Raw genomic sequence first — 24,483 nt, forward strand, 5'->3', positions numbered from 1 at the left:
TGTTGTAACAGCAAGTAGAAAACACTTCCACTTGACTCCCGGACCGTAACTCCACGTTTCTTGGCTTGCAAACTGCCGTTTAGCTACTTCTTCACTACCAACTTTCTTAGCTTTCTTTTCTTCATTCACTTTGTTAAAGCTACATAACCTCAGAGTAATTCGCACAAACCAGTCATCATGAGCCGTACCTAGTGTTTAGAATCTGTCTTTTTTTTCTTTTAAAAAAAAACTCGTCTTTCCAAAGGGTAAACTGGTAGCCTAAGATAGCAGCCGAGGACATTTTCAATCTTGAAGAGTTAAAAACGTCACCCAACAGCAGAGCTCTTTATCAGTTTTATCCTTTTGACCACAGCACTGCCTTTGCCATCCGTCAAACCATGGCGGCTGGTGCTCAATTATTGATAAGACGCCAACGAGAGCTTTGCTTTTGCCTCCAGGTCATTCACTGAATCCGTGGACTCAGAAAGTATTGTATAAGTTTACCATCAATGTGATACGCCTGAAGTGTCTTCCAGACGCTTGGTTATCTTCGCCGCCTCAAGCCCGTATGATTTCGAGAACTGATATCCCGCAATTTTTCCCGCAGGACAAACGCAATCAAGGTCCTTTCCCGGAAGAATTCATGGTCAGCGATATCCTTTGGAATTCAAACTCTGAAGTGAATATTTGCTAATGAGTAAATTCAGGCCACGGCAGGTAGGCTCTACCACCGAGCTAACTGTTCTCTTGCGGATATCAGATCACATCACAAGGCCGAATTCGAGGGTAACCCATTCACAACGGAAGAGGTACGCTGGATCTGGTAAGCATGATGAGCATTGTAGCCATTGAATTTCTTTTTTTGTATCTGCCAAAAAAAAAAGCACTGGTTGACACCTCTATCCCAAGGACATTGGTTCAAATGCCATTCACGTTGAGCACGAGGAAATTACCAGGATACCACTGTTTTCAAGGTTTGGTTCACTACACAGTTCGCCGAGGTTGTACTCTTCATTCTCCTAATCGAGGACGTCGCACCAAGCTACTATGAGACGTAACCTGGTATGTCGTCCTCTGAAGCCACTAAACCTCGTGCAACATGTCTTAGCCCCATTCTTGGCGCGTCAGAACTTACATTTCCCAATAAGTGATCCGACAAAGCTGTGGTCATGCAGTCAGATATACTGATCCCATTTCACAGGCCCCGTACAATTCGAGAATACCAAGAACTACCAAGCTCCTTCCCACCGTTGCGTCACTTTCATGGGAGCACCTGGCAGTAATGTGGATTGAAACGACCCGGGGCGTGAACTCCTCCATTCTACGAAAAAGCCTACAAACTTGGTGCAGGAAAACAATGCTTTAAACGGCTGCTTGATCATTCATTGATTCTGTGCCCATAGTGAGCATAGCGCCCCAAGGGTATAGCAAAACACGCCGTGTTATAGTTGCGAAGCTTTCCCAAGGAATTCGTACCCAATCTTGCAGTTAATACATTCAATCACGGCTTGGAATTCAAACTGCATATACATGGACGGCCCGCAATTAAGCAAAGGTCTTGAGCTTCTGGAGGCGGTGATTCTCCTTAGGGATACATAATTGGAAGCCATTGATAAGTTGGGACATGTAGCCCAGTGCCGGCTTCGGGTTACTCCACAACATTGACCGATGAGTGGAGTGTGGGGAAGTTTCTCCCCACATCATTCAATTCAAGTCATGCTTCGGAGGCGGGTTACGCGTTGCTGAGGACCTCGTTGTCCGGATGCTGTATTTTTTGCAGACTGAGAACGATCTCGGCTAGTTCGTGCTCGATACCACTTCAAAGAATGTCCCTGGAGTTTACTGACATTTCAATAGGTACTACAAAGAGCGTGCTGACATTGAAGATGCAATGTAATATTTCGAGCAAGCGAACCTCAAATCTTTTACAGAACACCCAGCTAATCATTGACAAAACTCAGACGTTGAGAAAGCTCGGTTCCTGTTGGCAGAAACGCATCAAAATATCAACTAGCCTCCAGCCGAGACTAGCGAAGCTAATCGTGCAAAAAGTCAGTTCCGAATTTGTAATGACATGATGCGGAAAGAGCTCAATGACGAGGCCTAAAAGCATGATGTGAGTTTTCAGTTTCGTTTCTCGAGCTAGCCATGATACTGGAGCAGTGGGATGAAACCATTCGATACAATATGGCCTTGGATTATGCTGAGACGTTGGCGCACATCTCTAAAAAGAAAGTATCAGGACATTGACCCTCATGAACTTGTCGTGCGCTTACTTGCTCAGCGAGCACATCCAAAAAGCTTAGGACTATGCTTTAACTGAGCTTGAAGAAAGACTACCCCTGCACCAGATTGATGATCGACACTCGGTGATGGAGTTTTTTTTTTTTTTTTTTGGTGGCAGCGTTTGAGGGGGGGAGGGTCGGGCGGACAAAACCCAAAAGCAAGCCTTGGACTGTGCGGGTCAAGATTTTTTTTATTAAAAAATTTATTTTTATCTTTGCTTGTATTTAGAAGCTTACTACTATACTACTAATAGTACTAAGAGTAAGCATAGATTCGGTTGAAATTATGTGGCGCTTTCAAAAAAAAAAAAAAAAAAAGAGAGAGAGAGATTTTAGTGAAAAGGCAGTGGAAACAGTTTATTGCGCCTTAGCGAGTGGCAGTTAGGTATTTTAATAGATATGAGTTGGATTTAAGCTTTGCTCCTTTTTCAGATATGCTTCTCGGCAGAAAGCAGTGAGGGGGGAAATGATAGTATGGGATGAGTTCTGCACGCGCGTGGAAGCATCCCCGCAGCCCAGGGAACTCTATCGAATTGCTCGCTTGGGTTGACCAAGAACCAACATAGGTCTCCTAGACCAGGCGTTGCTGATATATCGTAATCGATCATATTACCTTGGGGAACGGGTCCGTGTCCAATTTATTCGAAATCAAATCGTCTCGAACAGGCAAGAGGCCGAAAGAGACTGGCAAACCTCCATGGCCTTACTCAAAGAGATGGGCACAAAAGATCATCATTCCACTGAAGATCTTTGGGAGGAGGAAAGTGCATTTCTGGTATCGTCAAGTACGAGGTGATTTCTGTTCGCATCAATAGTCCTGTTTGAGTGATTCATCAGGGTAATTGCGAGACAAACCCTGAACGCCAATCCGGCCACAATGTATGATCTGATGCTCGTGACATAAACTGTCACTCTTTATCGCCTTGCGAAACTAAGAACCATACCCCAAGCGGCATCGTTCGGCATGACTACGCAAACAGTGTGCACCACCGGCCGTTTCTTCCGGACTACAATTTCATTCTCTCTACCCCATCTCACGGTCATGCGGAACTTCAAAACACATGTCTCTCTTACGGTATGGGACTGAAGTCTGAGACTTTTTAATCTATGTGGTTCATTTCTCAGCCTCCATTCTTCATGCAGAAGCTTGACGAGTACGGATGTCAACCGAACCCGAGGCGATAGGCGAGCAGCAGCAACAGCTGTCCGCGCTATTCCCGATCGAGCAACAAGCTGGCTATCAGCTGCTGTTGTGCCGATCGTCCTTCTTCGCCGCCTCGTTCAGCCCGCCACACGATCATCAGCCCGGCGCCAGGTAGCAACGCGTACACACCTCTTTCCCTCCCTCGACCGGTGTGCGAGACTATGGAAAATTGCGGGTCTGGGGCGGGAACACAGGGCAACGATAGTCGGGAGCTGCGGGGGTTTGTGCATTTTGTGGAGCAGGGGAAGAAGGACGAAGGTCGAGAACCCCTCGTATCTCCTTATATCAGCGCCGGATTATAACCTTGCTTCGTGTAGATTGAGAGTTGCGAAAGTCTTAATAGCGAACGCCCCCCCGGATCGAGGATATACCGATCTTCCGGTGCTCGAAACGCGCGTATCATGATCGTAGCATGATGAGCAATGCACTTCTCAAGGGAGCCCTATAGTATAATAACTAATATCTTTTCCATTTGTGACCATCAGGTCCTAACAGACTGAGCATCGGTGGTATCTAGATCGGTCCATCCTTCCCATATATGAGGGCGGATATTCCCTATTTTGAAACGGCCATGATTACAGAGCCTTCCCTAAAAAGTAAAAAAAAAAAACGCCAATAGTCGTGGTCATCACCGAGAGACGAAAACGCTTCCTCGAGTCGGCAAACACTGTACAAGAATGGTTAAAAAAAGAAAAAGGTCGTGCATCATCCACCTCCGCATTTCTTTACCCCTCATAATTTCCTCTCTAAGAAACTTTCTTTAGACACGGCTGTCGTGTCTGAAGGGCTCGTACGCAGTGCCAGCCTTGTTGCCCTGCATATCCCTCAGAGGAACGTTGCCGTACTGCTGCTGCTGCTGCTGGTGCTGGGCGCCAGCACCGCCGAAGGGCGAGTGAACGCGCTCGTAGGTGTAGGGAGTCTTCTCGACCGTGACCTTGCGGCCGCTGCGGTCGCTCTTGCCCGAGCAGCAGCACGTCGACAGGACCCAGAACAGGCCGGCAGCGACTGAGAAGGCGACGGCCAACCACGTGATGCCCATCATCTTGCCGCCCATCTCAGCCTTGATGTTGTACTCCTTGAAGACCGAGTTGAACGTGCCGACGAGGGTGCCGTAGAGTGCACTCGACGTGATGGACGCAGCGATGGTGAAGATGGTGGCGACCTGAAAACTCACTGTTAGCAAAAGGAAAAAAAAATAATGGGATTATCTCTGGAAGCTTACCGAAGCGACGATGGTGGTGATGAAGCTGCCCCAGCGCGAGAAGATGGCCAGGATGCCGACGAGGATCTCAGCGAGCGTGGCGAAGAAAGCGACGGTGTAGGCGGCGAACATCCAGTTGGCGACCTTCTTGTAGATCTTGAGGCCGGACTCCAGCTTATCGGGGATCAAGTCCTCGGCACCGGTGCTGTTCAGGCCCCAGACATCGACGGGGTTGAACCAGTAGGAGGCCTTGCGGCCCGAGCAGTAGTCGATGCCGCTCGAGTTCTTGTCGCCGCTGCAGTAGTTCCAGATGCCGACGGTGTAGATGTCGCTCAGGTTCTCGTTGGCGCTGACGGTGAGAGCAGCGAGCAACTCATCGTCGATATCGGTGCCGGCTATACTTATCGACGAGAGCGAGGAAATGTTACTTCTGAATTTCGACATATCGGCCTGGAGGCACTGTTAGCTGCTGAAACGTAGTTTGACTCTGCTCCGAATTCGCGCACCTTCATGAAGTAGATGGAAGTAAGGTTGCCATCGCTCTTGTTCCAGTTGCCCAGGAAAACAAGAATCAGGCAGATCCAGGCTGCCAGCGACAGCGCCATGGGCGTGGCAATGCACGCAATACGTCCGACTTTGCCCATAACTGCGGTTGATTTGCGTCTAGTGTGAGGTTTGCGGTGTGGTTGCCCAAGCTGACAGGCGGGGGCTCGAGCGAACGGCGATTTATGTGGTGAGAAGCGAGGGAGGACGGGCGGTTATAACGTCACCGGCCGGAGAGAGTCGAACAGCGACAGGCGAGGAGCGAAGAGGCGGGATACGTTGGAATGTTTTGCACACTAGCGGGGACCACCAGGCCTTATAATCGGCTTACGGGTGCCCAGTGCGGTGAAGGGACAGGGCAAATGCGGGCGCAGCTGAGTAGTGCGTGTTGCGCCGCAGCAGCAAGTACAGCAAAACAAACGGGGCGGTGCCCGCCCGTCCCAAGAACAAGCAGCATGGCGGAGAGGCCAGAGCGCCGCGTTTTGCCGCTTTCAATCTAGCTGTAGCAACGCCAGCCACAAGGCTGAGCAACACCCCAGCGCACGCGCATTTGCCCGCGCCCAAGCAGACGCATCTGCTTTTGCTCGCCTACTTCTTGTCTGCCGCTGCGCCTCAGGCATATGACGATTCGCCCATCGAGCGAGCGATCAGCGGGACCCCGCTGCTGACAGCGACGTGTGCAAGTCGCCCTTCCAGCCTGAGGCATTTGACAGGCGAGAGCTGACTGAGTAGCATCCCAGTCAGCATCCAATCCTTCTCGCTCCCCCATCCCACATGCAACGAGCCATCACCGTGCATCACCGCCACAAGTTATGAAAGTCGAAAATCGCCCAACGCCCGACCGGCTTGCTTGCGCCTCAATTGGCTCCGGCTTCGGTGGCTCCCTTGTCGATCATTCCGGGGTTGACCACCCTACGGCTGAACGCCCGCTACGTATCGCTGCTATAGAGATGCGGCGCAGCCCAAGACTGCGTGCGTAACTGCCACTGTATAGCAGCAATACGCGTAACCAGAGTTTAAGATGCAATACGAAGAGATGGTGCACGTTTCCCATGGCTAAGCGGCATGGCCATTTAAGGCGTGCCGAGCAGCCGAGCGAAGAAGCCGACTAATAAGTCAGCAGCAGCAGTTGGGCACCGCGAAGGCGCGAAAAGGAAGAATAAGGGTGAGAGCGAGAGCGAGATAAATGGAGGGTCCCGGCGGGATGCTGATGATGACGACGCCCGCCGCCCCGAGGGCGAGCACGCGATCAGCGACAATCAGAGATCAGCAGAGCGGTGATGATGCGTAACGCGACGACGCCGTGATTAAGCATCTGACGAGCAGCGAAACCGGTGCAAGCAGATGATGGGGGCGAGACGGCGGCGAGACGAACATGGCGATTGCGTGCTGGGCGAAAATGCGCATCTCCGAGGACGTGCAAATTTCTGGGCGGAGGTGTGATGAGACGTCCGGCGATGTTCATCAGTTTGCCTGGACCTCCGCAGAAACCAGCGACTCCGGTGCAGCGTCGGCGACGGAGGCACCACCATGGGGTCGCGCGACAAAAGCCAAGACTGCCAAGGCCCGGCGACTCGTCATCCTGACCTGTCAGCTTATAAATAGAAGCCCGCCAATCTCCATGCGGAGGCGGTCAGCGCTTGATTACGCACCACTGCTTCCCTGGATCCGTTCCCGCTGCAGGGGGCCCTGCCGGAGTCTGATACCCTTTGCGGCATTTGCTTTGAGGCGGCAGCAGAAATTGCGTGCAGACCTTCCGGACGTATCACCATATGAGATGTGTTTCATGTGCTTGCTTCGGCTTTGAATTTCTTCGTCTTCTTCACACGCCTGCGATTCTATCGCTCTGCCTCCTGCTGCTAGACCAGCCCTGGCGCCCAAACGCCGCAGGGAACAACAACTCGAAAAGGAAACTCCCCGCCCCGGCGCATGTGCGCAACCATCCCAGCCCGCTCTAAAAGCATCTCCACAAGTGCAAATCCTCCACCTCCTGCAATATAGCCACCAAGAACAGACACGCTGTCAAGACCACATGCCGTCGTTCCCGTGAAATTTTTCCAAAACATGAGAAACCCCCGAAGCGCAAAGACTGGGAATAATGGAGAAGCGCGCGCAAAACGAAATGCAGCAAAAATAAGACCCAATTAAAACACGAGAATCCCCATGAACATTTGGAACCCCTTTGCCTGAGTATATGCGACCGTTTCCTTTTTCGCCGTGAACACCGTCCGCGCTGTTTGGAATGAAACCTGCACTTTCGCTCGCAACGCCAAACACAAATGAAACCCCTAGCGACGAGCCTGGCCGTCTGTGTGCGGATGTAAATCCAAAGTTGGAAGGTTGAGAAAACTGTCAGGGTCCGCCCGACAGGGTGAAACAAATTCCGCTCGGCGATTGCACGGGAATAATGGTATCGCGGATGTGCCGCATCGCCGGGCAGACTGAAGAAACAAGAATGACAAAGTTTGTCGCAGATGATTAGGATAGGTGATGCTGAATGGTCCGGTCCCGGATAGTCCGTCGACTGCGAGGCCGACTTGCAAACAACACTGCTCTTTAATGCACCCGTCATGTCCAATCCAGGACATCATGCCCATTTATCACGGGCGGCGTGGTATTGCCGTCCGAAAGAGTGCGTCGGAATGCGAGTGCAGTGCCGTCCGGGTAGTAACGCGGAAGATGTTGAAGATGTTGAAGGTGTGTGCAACCTTGCAGGGCAAGAAGCTCATCTCCGGGGAGGTTGGTTCTGAGGGTTGTGTGCGCCGCCCTCACCCCTTTGCCGGATCCATTCGGTAGAGCCGCTGGTCCGGCCCTCAGCAGCCTTTTGTGCATCGGGATCCGGGCGCGAACGGGTGCTGTGGCCTCCGCGGAGAATATCCTGGGGGTTGATCTTGCAGATTTCGTAGGCAATCTGCTGGGCGACGTAGCGGCGCAGCTCACGGTCCTCGGCCATGTCCTCGCCTTCCAGACGGAACTTGTCCTGCTTCGAAAGCTTTGATCTCCGCATGCTACGGAGCTCGTTCATAATGTAAAGCAGCTCGGACTCGGATGCCCGCTTGCGCTCCAGAGCGTGGCGGCCGGAGCGGACATATCTCCTGGTAACGTCCATGGCGCCGTCGGCGGAGAAGGCAATGCAGTAAGCGAGCTTCTTACCCCAGCCTTCATATCAATTAGCGACGTGCTCAACAAAACCTAAGCGCCGGCAGACACATACCTTCAGTGTAAAGCCGGGGCTTGTCCCAAGCTTCTTCGCATGCGTCCACGTGAACCCATCTCTTCCGGTGCACGGAGTACACTTCAGTCCAGACGTGGTCCTCCGAGTTCCATACCCAGCGCACGCGCGATCCCACAGCCCTGCAAAGCATGCTGAAACAGTTTGCCCACTCGCCACACCTTCCTTTCCGGGTCTGGAGGAGGACGAAAGCGTCGTTGTAGCGGGGGAATCTCTCGTAGGAGCCACAGTGATCCAGCGAGCAGCGGTACAGCTCGACCTGGTTGGCACCTCGTGCCTGTTCGTCCGGGAGTGGTGCGGCCATTCCGACGGCAATGGTGGGCGAGCCGCAGGTGGTGCAGATGGGGTTGTTGACCCAAGAGAAGAATGAGCGCTTGAACCACCGGAGCAATGCGCGCACGACGCAGTCCTGGTAGCCCCAAGCGGGCTTCTTGCCTGAGCCGAGGCTCTGGGCCTCGGCCAGGAAGATCTGGCTCTCCTCTTCGGCCTCGCCGTAGATCTGGTCCAGTGGTATCGAGCGCAGCGCCTCGTCGAGGAGGCCCGGGTTCTCCCACTTGACGGGCATGTTGGACAGCGAGTTGAGCATGTTCTTGAAGCGCAGCGAGCGGGCGTCACGAGGCTCGCGAGGTAGCAGAGGGATGTTCTTGATGCACGAGCTGTACGAGGGCGGTGGTGCGGTGGCCGGAGGCATGGCGGCGTTGAAGGGTGCGGGTGAGGCGGATCGCGAGCGGCCACTGAGGTCGTTCATGCGCTTCGTGCTGAGGACCTGGCGGAACTTCTCCGTCAACTCCTTTGCCTTCCGCTCGTCCAAGACGGCCCCCCGGCGAGGGTGGTGCGAGTCGGCCATTGCGAAGTGTGCGGTGGGTGGAGGGGAGTGGCCGTCCTGAGGTGGTGTCGGGTGTTGTAGGTGTGAGGTTGGGGTGTGGGCGGGTATGAATGGGCGTGCGGCAGGTTTGCGACCGCAGCAGCTGCACAGCCCTCGGCGAGGAACAGCCGCCACAGGGTCAGTGCGCGAGGGAGGGTTTGGTGGTGAGTGCCTTGGGGAGCAGGGCCCTCTTCATCCAGATCCAGGCAGGGAGGGCGACGGAGAGGTCGAAACAGGCTGCACAGGTTGTGTGGGCACGGGGGAGCAAAGTATAGGTCCGGTCGAGGAGCGGATGGGCGGCGCTGAGTTGGTGGATGCGCGTCCTCGCGGTAGGGCTTTGGGGATTACGACGACTTCAAGACCGATGCAGCCAATCAAGGGTCGTAAAATCGGACTAGTGCGAAATGGGATCTCTGCGTCAGCCGGGGATGATGAATACCATCTGGACGCGCTCTTCTGCCAGCCCAGCGTCGCCCGGACTCCTTTTCATTTACCTTGCGCCAGCCAAGCGACGTCGCAGGTCCGATGACTAAGTAAGTTCCTGGCCCAGCAAACTTGTCGCTTGCGGCCGCGTAGCCTTCGTCCAGAGCACTCCTTGTTGCGCCAGATGACGACGACGACGTCGAGTGCTCTCTCTCGCGCTCCATAAGCATTGCTGACGGCCACGAGGGCGACTGGGTTGCGCCGCTACCTAATGCCGCTGCGGCTATTCGTAGGCCGGGCCCTTCGCCTTCTCCGGCCTCCGCCCCCCAGTGGGCATCGACCGCGCGTACGCAACAAGCCACCAGCCGCGCACGCCGCGTGTCACTCAAACCTGGCTGCGCTGACTCGTGGCCCGCTGGAGTATGTATACCGCGCGACTCGCACCCCCTCTGACGCGTGCCTTTGCGGACGCGACGCTGCTCTACTACGTAGCCAGTATATTGCTGACGAGCAAAGTCTGCTCAAGCATTGTGATCGCTTTGCTTTGCGGAAGTGCTCGCTCTGCTGTGACGATTGCGCAGCAGGCCTTGGCAGCGTTCCACTTTACAATAGCTGCTCCCAGCAGTGCCTCTGGCGCTTACGTTGCTTCGCCATCATTAAGTGATCTCCATCTGCACTGCAACATAGCTCTAGGCTCCCGCCCGCTCGCCAAGCGCGCGAATCCTCATCTGCTTTTCCACACCAATGCCAGCCTAAACGGCGGTGCCGTTTGCCCTCCGCCCTTGGCTCGTGAGGACGAGATACGGCCGCTGCCGAGAACGAGGACAAAAGCCAGCGGACACCCCGGCGGAGATCCCTCTCATTTGCTGCTTTTTTCTTTTCTTCGCTGTGCACAGGGATGCCCTCAGAGCCTCTTCCGCCCCCCGCAAGCTGACGCGGCCGCCTCCCGCCCTGCGGACCAACGAACGACTGCGTGATCAAGCAGCTGGCCTGATCCACTCCACCACCGGCCCAAAACCAGCTCTTCAGCTTCGTGTTGTTGAATTGCTGTTCTCCGCCGCGCGGCATGTACCACCCTTTCCGCGCGCAGGTAGAGACGTCGCTTAGCCCGCGCTTCAAAGCCTGGATCCTCTAGCGCTGGTCAAGAGAACCATAGCGTCCACAAAGCTTCCAGAACGTCGCAGCCACCGAGCTAAATTCACAGGTCGACCAAAAACCTACAATCCCATTTTCAGTTGCCCCCTTTGCGCCTAGTCTAAAATGCTTATCTTATCCAAAACACCTACGTCGCCCGTCTGAGGCACTTCTGCCCTGTGACGGGATCTGCAGTGACCGCACCTTGATACACTCACATCTAGCCGAGACATTGAGGTCATCCTCCCCGCCCGTCCACGTTGCCTATCGGCTAGTTCCCGTCTGCAGCAGCTATCTATCGTGCACGCCAACAAACTTCGGCGGCAAGTCCAGATCCCATGTTGGCCTCTCCACCAGCACCACTTCCAGCGGAGCGGCTGTGTCCGACTTCGCCTTCCCGCTCTTGGCCGCAGCACCCTCACCGCCGTCGTGGCTGATGGGGACCAAACCCAGCACCGGCCGGTACTTGAAAGTGTGCCAGTGGCTCTTGCGCTGCAAGGCTGACTGGGCCTCGTCCGCCTCGTCATTGGTTTGGTCACCGCCCTCGGAGGCGCCCCGCCGCAGAGTCGCGAGAGCGTTCGAGCGCTCGTACTGAGCCTCTACGGCGTCAGCCTCGTCGTCCTCTGACGCTTCTTGCCCTTGCTGCAGCTCGACCCAGGAGGCCGCGTCGGCCCCCGTGATCTTGCGGTACTTCCGCCCCGCTCCCTCAATCTCCCGTGCCGCCATCTTGCTGCCTGCGCCGCTAGTGTGCTTCCTGAGCGCGTCGTCCTCCGGTCCTCGCTTCCGCTTCTTCAGCGGGGTCTCCGCGCCGTTTGTGACACCCTCGGAGGCTGATGATCCGTCCGAGAAATCGGTTGCGAGGTCGAACATGAACAACCAGTTGCTGCCGTACAACCACAACCGCTCTCGCGTGTCATTGATGTCCCACAAGCAACCCATCGCCCTGTCTCGCTGGCCCCTGAACTCTGCAGGGAAGTCGGACGTGGGATTCCGCCTGGACCAATCCGTCATCTTGCCATTGAGGATGTCGAATTCGTAAACCTGATGGTAAGCAGTGACTGCAAGCAGCCGGTGCTCGCCGCCTGGCAGCGTGTGCGAGTGAGGGTGTGGGTTTTGCCTCGTCGGATGCACGGCGGGGTTGCCGTTAGGCTGGGTTTCCGAATCCTTCGTTGGTCGGAAAGACAGCACTAGTGCTGAGGACTCGAGTTTCGGTAGGAGATGACCGGCAGGGTTGCGCACCCAGTGTTGGCCGAAAAAGATGACTGGACGGCTCTCATCCTCGTCGTCGTCGTCGTCATCATCATCGTCAGACGATGCATCTTTTGAAGGCCTTTCCTTTTCGGGCAAGTCGACTTCAGGCGCCGTGATGTCCTCGTTTCCTTCAACAACCCAGCTGTCAAGGTACCCTGCAAGGTCGCTGACGACGAGCACCTCGTTGGATAGTGCAACACGGGTGATGATTCTGTCGTAGCTGCCCCAGTAACCGTTGAGTGAATTTTGGTACTCCAGTTTTCTGTGTAACCGGTGGAGCTCCACGACGCGAGGGACGATTCTCCACTTGCCGGGCTCCTCCTCCTCGTTCGTCAGGCGGGCCAAGAAGATTTCGTTTTCGTGCGTGATGATTGCCAGCCACCTGCCGTTCGGGCTCAGTTGCACCAACCGCGCGCCACCCTCCTGGGGCAGCGGAGGGCTGTCCAGTTTCCTCACGCGGAGGCTCCTGTCAGTCTCGCCCTTGCGCAACGACAGGTGAAAAACCTTAATTTCTGCAACGGTCGAAATGGCCAGAATGCTGCCATCCTCCGAAATCGTTGCAGACGTGATGTTTTCATCACCCTTCAATGCCAAGCGAGCTACCAGCTTGGGCAGCTCACCGCTGGTGTCACGCTTCTTGACCCGCCAGATTCGTACCTCGCGATCCCACCAGCTGACCAGGAGGCGCGCACGGGGTGCACTCGTAACCGGGGGGCTTTGAGGAAGGGCGGGCAGTTTGCGAGAGTGCTCGGTGCTGAAGGAGCGAATCGGGATAAGGATGGGGTGAGTGTCGAGACCTGTCATTTGTTTAGCATGGTGGTTGGGTAGTGGTCCTTGCATATCGTACCTCCAGAAACCAAAACGCTCAAGCCTTTGCTCTCGTACGTTGCCATGGTCTTCACGTCGTGATCATGGAATCTCCGGTGGCCGCTCTCAACCCATCGCTTTTCCGGACCAGACGCGGTGTACACGGTGGTACGCTGATCCATGCCACCGCTGAAGACAGTCTTCCCATCCCTGCTGACTGCAAGGTCCAAGACATCGGCCTTGTGCGAGGAAATTCTCTGCAGAAGCGAGTAATTCTTGCCGTCGTAGAACCGCACCTCTCCGGTAGAATCGCCAGAAACAATATCTCCATTGGGCAAGCATTTCACAGCCCAAACCAGGGTTTCCTTCGGTCCTGCAGTGGATGGCCCACCGAGAGTGATGTTCCGCAACAGCTGGCCGTTCCTTGAATCGAAAACTCTGACCGCACTGTCGGCGAAGCCCGCAACCACAATATCACGATTCTGATAAGTGACGCTGAGGACTCGCGCCTTCTTCGCCGTCGGCCGTGAGAGGAAGCGGGAGAATCTCAGGTCGTTCTCGTCGGTTGACAGGACGGCGAGCGTGCCGTCAGCACATCCAGCAACCAAGTTCTGTCCACGAAACTCGCCCTCCTTCGCGGCCTTCTGTCCAGCCTTCCATCGAGGTTGCGCTGCAAGGCACCAGACTTCACTGTGGTTGCCGCTCGAGTGGCGCAGAGGCAGCCCGGTGACCAGGTCCCACTCCGTTACGGTGCTTGAATAGCCAATGCTGAACAAGCGCAAGCGACCAACGGAGGTGAACCCTTCGTCCTCCTCATCCGGCTCTTGTATCCATGCCAGCCCCTCGACGCTGCGATCCTTGCCGCCGCTAAGTGTGATCTCGTGAATCCATTCTCCGTCCTTGCCGGGGTTCCAAACTTCAATGTTGCCGTTCGCACGGCCAATCGCGAGCCTGACGTTACCGGCGCCTTTGCTGGTGTCTTTTGAGTCCGAGTAGGAAAAGGCAAGGGCGTTGATGGCGGACGCCGGGTAAGGTACGAAGCGCGAGCGATGAATGTCCATGGTGTTTGAGGCGCGCAACGGCGCGGGGAGGGTCACAGGAAGGGCGCGCCGACTGTCGACTGCTGGCGCGCTTCTGCGTGAAACGTTGCGCTTGTTTGAGACCTGGAAATATGGCGTACGGACGACCGCGGCGCGTAGACTTCGCAAGTTCGAGCGCGAGAACGACGTTCCAAAAATTTCCCTTGACCATCGGCGTTTTTTCCTCCGAGGCCGCGGTCATTGACGCGCGCTAGTAAGCGAGCCGTGATTTTAATGCGACGTCAACCCTTCATCCCTCACCTTTTCTACAGCAGGGACGCAGCACAACATCATCACATTATCAGCCTGGTGGTGTTGCACTTTGTTCATCATTCCGGAAAACTGCTACGCTCTGCAGTATGGACCGCTATCAAGTGTGACGGCACTTCGTCGGCGCCAGACCTCTCCCCGACCAGACGCTTGCCCCAACGCAGACAACGGTGCAACTCGCGATTCCCCGTCACCGCCATCCGCCTGCGACCGGAAATCCCGCAATCCGGTTTAAAATTCACCATGGGGGATTTAGCCTTGTCGATGTCAGCCTCACCAGAGAATCCGCTGGGGTGGCTGGGGAAGCCTCGAAGGAATCTGTGACATCCCATGAACAAGGAACCCTAACGGGGCGGCCGCCCGTGCCGCTGCGGATATCCGCTCACGGCTGTGCTCTATGCTCGATGCACCCGGTGCTCAGACCTTGCCACCGCGCCATGTTGCCACACCAGCGACCCGCCTTGAGACCGGCTTAGCATTACAGCAAGGTTGAGGTAGTTGAAGCCTGTCTGGATGCTTTTGTACATGAATATGCTGTGTATCCGTATCTAGGATGGACGCTTCAGCTATCTCGTTGCCACAGCTGCCCCGTTGCCACAGCTGCAAGGCTAGAAGGATCGACCACCTGCGCTGTTGATCCACACTTTTCCGCAGGGAAGCGCTGCTGCTAATATGTAAAGCGTGGATGATGCTTGCTGGAATGGCGATCCAAAGCCTGCTGTGTCGGCGGCGACTAGTAGAATCCTTCCTCTAATGCAGGTGCATAGTTGTGCTGTTAGAGTTTCCCTGCTTATGTCTCCATGCGTGTAAAGCACATCAGCAAGGAAAGTTAATGTCTCTTCTAAGGGAATTCAACAGCGGTTGATTCACCACACGTCTCATGTGTCACCACGGCTCGTCCTGAACCCTTACCTGGTGCGGCTGAGAGCGGATGTAGGTAGCAGATGTGCTTGATTTTGATAGGAAAGCGGAGCTGGCGGGTACCGGCAGTGAGGCGCCCAGTGGCGTGGCTGGGCCACAGTTGCGTGACGGCGGGATCGTCGTGGTTGATGTGGAGGGACGATCATCGGTTTTGGTGGTCGGAGCTGATCTGCGGAGAACTGGCTATTCTGGAAACGAGAGTCGTGTAGCTAGGATTCAGCGATTGGTGCAATAATATGGCGTGCTATTTCGCGTTTCAATAGCATGGCGGTTGAGACATGCGCCAACGCCGTCGGTATTGGCAGAAATTTCTGTTTGACGCGCCGCGGGTAAGGTGGGCAGGATGCACGGCGGAGTCAGAGTGACGGTGCAAAAAGCCGTGTGGCTCCGTCTATCCGACGCTTTGCCCAGTGGCGGCCGGGCGATGCCAGGTTTGATGAAAAGCCTGAGCTGTGCATTGCATATGACCGGACTTAGGGTTGAACGGCTGCTGCTCACGCGTTGGTGGTCGCGCGTTCGGCGCCATTTCAGCCACGGACCCAAAAGTGGCCACCTTCCGTCCTGAGCACGTACTCTCTTATGGCTTTATCCCAGCCGGCGGGCCGGCATCGACTGCGTCACCGATCTCATCTCGTCTGTGGACGGCTAACGGCTGCATTCTTTTATGCGGAGGCTTTGGCGAGGCGGCAGCGTTTCGAAGGCTCGGCTGCTGCTCCATCTAGAATGCGGATGTTTCATGCCACGGAGATGATGCGTTTTGTCTGAACGCGCTTCTGACATGCTTCCATGGGGCGTGGCGCCTAGGCTGATCGCTGCTCTCGGCCTTCACCCGTAAGGATTACGCGAGGAAATGGGGGAGGATAATCCGTAGTCTCCCGCCGCGTGCAAATTCTCGCGGCGAGAGTGGGGCATCCGCTGCTAGAGAAACCACGAGAACAGCAAGAGGCGGTAAAAATTCCCAAGGCGTTGAGCGAAAATTCTCTGCAGGCGGACTACTGCTGCGGCGGCGGAGCGGAGCAGGTGATTCTTATCCACCAACGTGCGGATCCTGGCCTTGTTGGAGGCCCACCGGCCGTCACCGCCTGCGCCATTATGCAGACACACGACACATGCACGCACTATATTGTACGGGTTGTTCCTATGCCGCCGCGACTCCGAGGTTTGTCGCGGCGACGCGGAGTCACGCATGAAATGAAGGAACGCGTCGGACGGGCTAGCCGCGACGGACGTCGTGTTCAGGAGACGGCGGCGCGGATGTGACATCAGACGGGCTGCGAAGCTCAGCGTGAAGACGGTAGTGAGAGGCCAAGCAAGGGCGGGACCTGGCCGTTCAAATGGAGCGCGGGCGGGCCTGGTGATGCTTTCACCGCATCGATCTGCAAGCACACGTTTTCGTCAACGCAGCAACCCTGCCGCGCGAATCACGGGCGGCCGGATTGGGGGTCGTTCAAGCGTCGCGGAGACGGCGCTGAAACTCAGCGAGCCGCATGTGACACGCGGGTTGGGCGAGCGCTGTGCGAAACGCAGGCGGCAAACATACATCGATTGGGCAGCGGGATGGACGAGAGGGCGCCAAGGCGATGCGCGGTGGTGGTGCCAGCGTGCTGCGCGCTATGCTGCTCCGCGAACGGTGACGGTGCAAACCTGGGAGAAAGCGCAGGGGACGGTGCAGGGAAGGCGTGGCGGCGCAGGCTGCTGGGCTGAGGAGCCTTACCGCTCGCAGCGCTGGCGTGCCGCGGACAGGGCTGCCCTCAGGCCGTGCCGGGCGCGAGATTGGGCAGACGCGCCCCGTTAGATCTGGGGTTCGCGGGCGTGTGGCAGCGTGCAGGGCGACGGCGGGCGCTGATTGAGCGCAGCCCCGTGGCCGTGGTGTCGTGTCATAATGGCCGGGGGGCGGCGGAGAGGAACGCGTTGAGCAGCTGGCGCTGGTCTGTGGGCGCCGGCTGCATCTGCCTGCTGGACCGTGAGCGGCGGCGGAGATGAGGGCTCGCCGCCCCTATGCGGGCGCCTGCGTTGTGCACGCTGCCGCAGCAATCGCTGGCCGTGGCACGCTGGGACGCGTTGCTGCACTTGGTGGGCTGGCGTGCGCGCCGCCCGAAGCAGACAACCGCGGGCCCACTGCCGGGCGAAAAGCATGGCGTTTTGTGCAGCGCTGGCAGCGTGCGGGGATTGGCTGTCGCGCGATGCTGGCGGAGAGCAAGGAACAGCCGCGTCGAAGCAGTTTAGTGTGCACCGAGCGCTGGCGGCGAGCCCCATACGAGTGCAAGTAAGCTCGCCGTACCGATCTCAAACCTTGGCCCTCCGCCAGGCGACGCGAGCGCCCTCAGCCTCTCCTCCTCCACCTTCACCTCACCTCTCCTTCCCCCTTCCCTCCGCCGTCATTCATCCGTCGGCTCTTCAGCGGCCAAAGTCTTAGTGAACGGGGTACGTTTGTGCACAATTCTCTTCCCTGCCTGCACATCACCCTTCCATAAGACCTCACCGGCTCGACTCCCACCGGGCCTCTGCGCAGCCGGCCTCTGCATCACTCCCCTCTCAGCTGCCAGCCCATCCTCTCTCCTCCTCACTGCATCACCGTCACCACCTCACACCACCGCCTGCCCCGCTCGTACCCGTTGACGCAGCCCCTAACCTCGCCGACCGCAGAGCCGGACACACTCAATCGTCACGATTGACGCCAGCATCCGCCCTCTTCACTGGACCTCCGTCGGCTGTGCATACTGTACTCTGTGTGCATTGGTGAGTGCTGTCCGCCCAGAGAGCTCTGCCCCTCCTCCCCCTCTGCTGCCCGCCCGGATCCCCCACTGCCGAGGACCCTGCCGCCAATTGCCGGACCCGCCTGCGACACCGGCCGTGAGGTGCACTTCGAAGCCACGGGTTGAGCCCGCCTGAGACGATTTGAGACGGGGGATTGCACGTGGTGGGGGTTGGAAAATCTGTGCAACTCCAGTTGGTCGGGCTTCCTCCAGTCGGGCATCCGAGGTCGAGCGTGAAAGAAGGCCAGGCCATTGTGAACACTCGGAATCCGCCCAAGGCTGGGCGTCGGGCGTGTCTCAGCATTGGCACAGGTTTTATCCTTCGACACCGCCCCTGCCGGCGCGTTCAGGAATCTCGCGACCCTGCGCTCAAGAATTTCTTGAGGGCGCCGTGGCGGCTTCTTATGTGCTTCCCTGGCTTGACTCGTCTTGGGAGTGGTCTCGTTCGTCTCGGTCATTCCTGCGTAACCCTCGGTCCAAGAACCAGGTGCAGCCGAATTTCGTCTCCCTGCGAAGCTTAAGCTTTCCCACGCTGAGGATCGCCCGCGGAGGAACGACGGCCGCCCCGGCCACACCACACGCGTCATCCATCCACATTATCCACACTTTCGTTTTTCCACGGGCGAGACACGCACTGACCGCTTCTCCGTCCAGCAGAACCTCACTCAACCCTCCCCTCTTGATCTGTCCTTTGCATCCAGCAAAGGCAGGCTCTCGACCCCCAAGCATCGACTGCTACTCCGGTCGAAGCATTGAACACGGTTCGTCGTCTTGCCGAGAAAGAAATATTGCTGAGGAAATGGCGTCGCTGATTGGTTCTAGACTCGTGGGCTGTTCGACGGGAATTTTCCACATTCCCCAGACTCCTTGACGAGCGTGCCAGATCCCCCACCCTTCGGCGGACTCGTTAATTCGTGCTCTGCCTCCTGAGAATACCCCTGTGGCGAGCTTGGCCCTTTCAAAGACAAAGATCTGATCGCCTTCTCATTCCGACACTGAATGCCACTTGCAAGGGACTCGCTCTTTGCTGGTCTTTTAACCATCGCGTCTTCATTTCTTCTAGTCACTACACTTCACTCCTTAAACTAATAATCTAATCCGCAAGGTATGGACAATCTCGGCCTTACATAACCTGTCGCATCGCTAACCGATCGCCCCGCACGGCCCAGGCGTCATTTGAAGGAACCCCCTCCTATATCCGCTCTAAGGTCTCTTCACAGACCTCCGACCGGAAACCTGGACACCTTCTTTCGCCGTACACCAACTAATTTCATTCACTTTACCGCCTAAGCTAAGGCAGCCACTCTCTAATCCCAGTCTCTTCGCCGGACTTTACCCTCCCTACCGTCACCGCCAGTTGCGTGCACGGTCATCCAGTCTATCCAGGAGAACAGACGTCCACTCTTTGCACCATAACCACAACCTCAGCTCACCATGGCCTACCACCAGTCGTCTCACCGCTACGGCAACTGCGACAGCTACTTTGTCGAGGAGGATGAAGGACTATATACCATGCGCGCCGAGGCAAGGGAACGTGCTCGGGCAGTGGCTAGGATGCAGCAACGCGCTCTGGCCGACGAGCTCTCGAGGATGACGGCGGAGGAATACCAGGAGGACGTTCTGGACCACATGGAGCACATGGAGGTGAGGCGGCTTCACCCCGCTGCTGTTGCTGGGACTGTCGTTGCTGACTCACTTCACCCTGCCAGGCCGAGACGATGCCTGACGTCAACTCCATTGACATCCAGACCGAGATCCAGTGGTTCATGAGGCCCTACCTCCTCGACTTCCTCGTCGAGGCCCACGCCGCCTTCCAGCTCCTCCCCGAGACCCTGTTCCTGGCCGTCAACCTCCTCGACCGCTACTGCTCCCGCCGCGTCGTCTACAAGCGCCACTACCAGCTTGTCGGCTGCGCCGCCCTCCTCATCGCCGCCAAGTACGGTGACCGCAAGGAACGTGTGCCCACCGTCCGGGAGCTGAAGTCGATGTGCTGCTCGCTATACGACGATGAGATGTTCACGCAGATGGAGTGGCACGTTCTCCAGACCCTCAACTGGGTCATCGGCCACCCCACGGTGGACTCCTTCTTGCAGATCGCTCTGTCCGAGGTCACGTACGATGCCGAGGTCGAGCACATGGCTTGGTACATCAGTGAGATCGCCCTCTTCCACAAGGAGTTTGTGGCGGTTCGCCCGTCGGTTCTCGCCCGCTCCGCCCTGGCTCTGGCCAGGTGCGTGCTCGGCCGCTCGCAGGCCCGTCAATCCGAATGGGCGGGTACCTATGACCCCGTCGTCGTGCTCAACCTCTCCAACCACCTCTACCAGCCTTCGCAGGTTCTTTCAAGGAAGTATGCGTCGATGCACCTGTCTGCGGTGTCTACTACTGTCGAGGAATTCCTTCAACGTCAAGCACAGATTGCCCGCCGTAACATCACGCCTCCGACGCCGCCTGCGCTCGAGCACCAGAAGCCGGATGCCGACGGCTACCTCACCCCGTCGACGCCGCAGAAGAGCCACTATGACGCCGTCATGCAGCACGGCTGCCTCACGCCGCCGATCACCCCTGACAACGAGTTCGGTAACAACTACGCGAAGAACGTGCTTCCGCGACTGTACCCCGTGACTCCGACGTCGGCGCCGCAGGAAGCTCCTCAGCAGCAGCAGCAACAACAGAACCAACCTCAGTACGGCTACCAGCAATACCTCCAGCCGCGGTTAGTTCAATAAGTTGACTGATGGCGTTTGACAGGATCGACGACAGCAAGATGGCGACATAGAACCATTTCTGTCCCGACCTGTTGCATCTCTTCCTCTTCTTGTACCAAAGACCTATGTATGAGCGTCATAGCGTTGCCCTTTTACCCTTGCTTCAGTTTAACTATTGCATTGCAAGCGTCATCTGTCTTTCGTCATTCTAGTAGTTTTGCTTTTGATCTTCGGCATTTCATTTGTTCACGGGACAGTTCAAAGATGGAACCACTTCAGGGGGCGAAGGGCGGTGGAGGTAGTAAAAGCATCAGGAGATGATAGTTTTGGGGATGGATATGGTCGGCGGTTTCCTAGACTCAGTCCGCCCCTTTTGGATTAGAAATTCAAAAGGGTTGGATCTACTCTCGGAACCCGTTTTGTGAGATGTTCTTTTTTTCCCAGTGGAGGATTGAAATTGCGATTCTGCGGGCGAGCAGCACCACACTCACTGCTCGCACGCAGAAGATCCTCTCCATCCCAGTGGGCGTAGAGATACCCTTCTTGTTTCACATCTTCTTTTTGATTTTTTTTATCCCCTTTTTTGCCTGGTGCTTTTTTCGCGCGGTGGAAAAGTCGGTCACTACTGCACGCATACAACAAAAGCAGAAGGTATTTGATGTCAGACTGTTTGGTTTTCCATTACACACGAAGCACAGCCAGGCAAGAGAAAGAAGAGAACGGAAAAAAAAAGGGGGGGAAGTTGGCTCAAACATCAGATTGAACAGGCAGGGCTTGAGCACATCCGAGACTGAGCATCATCCTTTTTTCTTTTTATCTCTCTCACTTTCATATGCCCCTCTTACTTCTTATCTTTTCCCGCATATCTTTGTTTGGGCTTTGGCTGGTCACCACCACAACTTACCCCCCAATCAACAAACAAAAAAAAATGTCATAAACCGTAGAAAACATATAATGCTCATCAACTTTTCGCTCCTACCTCCTTCTTGCGCGCGTCGTTCTATTTTAGACGATGGGAGAAGAAGCTTTCAGATTTTTCTTGAGACGTTCACGGTGGTGTGGACTGCATGAATGTTTTTTCTTTTATTTACACTTCATCTTTGGGTTTTTCTTGTTGCTTCGGAGACTACGAAGATCACACATGCCTGTCGATAGAGTTTCGATTGCCGTTCTCAGTATTTCTTTTTTCTTTTTTTTCCGCTATGTTCTATTTACGGCTATCTCTTGTCTTCCGTCCCTTGCAGCTGCTAGCAGCAGGCAGCAGCCTCAAAATCGCCATGCGGGAGAAGGGGGGCGGGAATTAAAGTTTCTTTCATATATATCTCACTCAACATAATCTCGCTACCACCCGCCGTCGACAGGGCTGGGCGATCGGTGGTTTTAGCGGAGCGAAACGGGGAAAGGGAAAAAGCAGAGCACAGTTACATAGTGTGTGGGCTGAAGTGTGAGGTACATAAGCTGATGACGATCGTTTTCTCGCGGTTTTTCATGCGTTTCTTTTTTTCCATATACCTACAGATCAAGCTGCGACAATCATCGGGGGAAAATAAGGGGCGGGCGTTCGGTGTTTGAGACGAGACGAGGCAGCAGCGCGTTTGCTGCTGCTGCTTTTGCTTATCTCGGTCAGCCTCACCACGGATGAATGGGGGTCGGAGTTTCAAGTTTTTTTCCTGAAGGATTGGACGGGGATGTGGCAAAAGATGGCGTGCATGTGTTTCGGGATGGGCAACGAGACCCTGGTGGCGGAGGACAGGATGGATTCGTGCATGGTATTGCGTCTCGCCTGGCTGCATGCATGCATGTGCGTACGCGCAGGTTGGGCTTTTGTACATATGTGAGTGTGCCGCGCGCATGCTAGATAGGTAGAAAGATTTTTAAAAATATTTGGTCTCACGGCAGGACGACGGGAAGGGGAAGGATTTGATACGGCGGTTATGCGCGCGGGTGAGTGGTGGTGGTGGTTGACTTTGGTGCATCGGTAGCTACCGGAGACGCGTGTGCGCGTCGAGGACGCGTTGGGGAGTTTGTGCGGATTGTGCGTTCTTTTTTTGTGTCAAGCCGTGCGTTGTTTCTCTTGTGACAATAGACCGGGGTTCGCTGTCGGAAGGGAGGGTGGGCAGCGGTTTGCCGTGGGTGGGATGACTGTGCTATGTAGCAGGCTACCAAGGATGTGTATGCGTGTCGCGTGGGATCGACGCGACTTTGCATGCTTGGTGCGAGGCACGCGACGGAGAATGTTGCTTTTTCACTTTCCTGCCCGGGCATGGCTGACGCGCGGTTTGCGGCGATCGTGCGCGAGTCGCGAGTAGCTTTTGTTCATTTTCTTTTACTCTCTGCGGTGAGTCAGGCAGGTGCGTTGGTGTCGCTGTCGACGGCACACGGCAGCGACGACCGGCTTTGGTTGGATCAACTACACAGTGTCGGCTCGGTCATGCCGGAAGGGTGTTATGTTTCTGTGCCTCATCCTTTCAGGCTCCATCCCGGCTCCTCGCCCGTGGCACAGCGCGGCGCCTATGTTGGATCTCGAGACACAGATCGGATATGTATCCACTGTTGCTGCTGACGTCGTCTGAGCGCTTGCAGTTGTTCCTTTCCCCTTGCGTACGCGTGCGAGTCGCGCTATCCAGCTGGCGCCGTCACTGCCCCCGTTGCTCAAAGCAATAGTTAACTCGTCCCGCTTTCGCATATCTGTGCCGTCCGCCACACGCAAAACGCGCCTGAGCGGCCCCCGCCTGAACGCCGCCTCTCTATCAACCCCGCCGCGGAACCAGACCACCACCCCTGTCTTAGTCGCGCCGCCGGAGACATTATTTTTTTATTCTCCTCGTGCCGTTCCACCCCGGCGTTCGAGACCTTTTCAATTCAATAAATAATGCCGACGGTAAGCTTTTCCACTTCTTGTTCTAGCCCCGAGCCCAGCCATCACACAAGCCTGCCCGCATTCCTAGCCGCCCCCGTGCCACACGAACCCTGAGCCCCGTATGTACTACCTGTGGCGCTCGCCCACAGCTAGCCACAGGGCGATCCCTCTTTTTTTTTTTTTTTCTAGTGTATCCTTTTTCTTGGTCTATTCCCCTATTCCCTCCCCTTGCCTACTTTTAGTGTGATGTTCGGTTACCCTTTTTGGTCATCGATGTCCCGTTTCGGTTTGTTCTTTGATAAGTAGGTAACTAGTTGCATACTCGCCTAATCCTTCGCCCTTCTTTCCTTTTTTCTCCTATTAGTTACACAAGAATGAACAAGAGGGAACCCGCAAAAAAAAAAAAAGGAGAAGAAGAAAGGACTGACTTTCGCCTTCGCCGCATCTCGCAAGCAGCAGCACTTCAAAGTCGGCCATCCGCCGCCGTACAGAGACGTCGTGCCTCTAGAGGAAGAAGAGCAACAAAACCACCGCGATGATTTCGCCCGGCTTCCCGCCTACAGAGACGCAGACGAAGATGAGACCGACTCCGAAGACGAGTATGATGACGACGAAGGTGATGTCGAGGCCGGCCGGTATGCGAATATGCATCCGATACAATTTCCGAAAAAGAAGAGTCGTAACGCCAAATTAATAATGGCTGTGCGACGCTGGTGTAAGAGCAGTTGCGATGCGTCGTTGGCGCGGTTCTTTGTGGGATTTGCCGTCGTGGGCGTCGTGCTGTGGTTGTGGCTGAGGTGAGTCAGGGGAGCTAGTGGGGTGGGAGAGAGCTTGTGGATAGTTCGTCTATTGCTGTATGATAAGTCTGAGGGTCCTTAGGATCTTTGTGGTGTCTTTGACGAGAAAAGGGTGTTGAGCTGAAGCGATGAGAGGGTATGGAGCGTGGAAAGTTCACTACTGCTGCCGGC

At 55.8% G+C, this 24,483-nt stretch overlaps 4 protein-coding genes across 4 annotated transcripts; 1 reads left to right on the forward strand and 3 right to left on the reverse strand.

Annotated features, from left to right (window-relative positions):
- Window positions 1-4,228: 4,228 nt before the first annotated feature.
- Window positions 4,229-5,313, reverse strand: LTHEOB_797 (Integral membrane protein; the record flags this gene model as incomplete). The annotated part of the gene is made up of 3 exons (XM_035517394.1): window positions 4,229-4,630; window positions 4,691-5,119; window positions 5,176-5,313. The coding sequence occupies 3 exons, from the start codon at window positions 5,311-5,313 to the stop codon at window positions 4,229-4,231; spliced, it is 969 nt and encodes a 322-aa protein (XP_035369556.1).
- A 2,624-nt stretch (window positions 5,314-7,937) lies between these two features.
- On the reverse strand, window positions 7,938-9,291 carry LTHEOB_798 (Transglutaminase; the record flags this gene model as incomplete). The annotated part of the gene is made up of 2 exons (XM_035517405.1): window positions 7,938-8,371; window positions 8,427-9,291. 2 exons carry the CDS (start codon window positions 9,289-9,291, stop codon window positions 7,938-7,940), a joined length of 1,299 nt encoding a protein of 432 aa, XP_035369557.1.
- Window positions 9,292-11,157: 1,866 nt separating this feature from the next.
- Window positions 11,158-13,985, reverse strand: LTHEOB_799 (Small nucleolar ribonucleoprotein complex; the record flags this gene model as incomplete). The annotated part of the gene is made up of 2 exons (XM_035517416.1): window positions 11,158-12,914; window positions 12,965-13,985. 2 exons carry the CDS (start codon window positions 13,983-13,985, stop codon window positions 11,158-11,160), a joined length of 2,778 nt encoding a protein of 925 aa, XP_035369558.1.
- A 5,399-nt stretch (window positions 13,986-19,384) lies between these two features.
- On the forward strand, window positions 19,385-20,676 carry LTHEOB_800 (G1 s-specific cyclin Cln2; the record flags this gene model as incomplete). The annotated part of the gene is made up of 2 exons (XM_035517429.1): window positions 19,385-19,594; window positions 19,660-20,676. The coding sequence occupies 2 exons, from the start codon at window positions 19,385-19,387 to the stop codon at window positions 20,674-20,676; spliced, it is 1,227 nt and encodes a 408-aa protein (XP_035369559.1).
- Between the last annotated feature and the right edge of the window lie 3,807 nt (window positions 20,677-24,483).

The sequence above is a fragment of the Lasiodiplodia theobromae genome, assembly GCF_012971845.1.
Source record: "Lasiodiplodia theobromae strain AM2As chromosome Unknown scaffold_2, whole genome shotgun sequence".
Taxonomy (NCBI): Eukaryota; Fungi; Ascomycota; class Dothideomycetes; order Botryosphaeriales; family Botryosphaeriaceae; genus Lasiodiplodia; species Lasiodiplodia theobromae.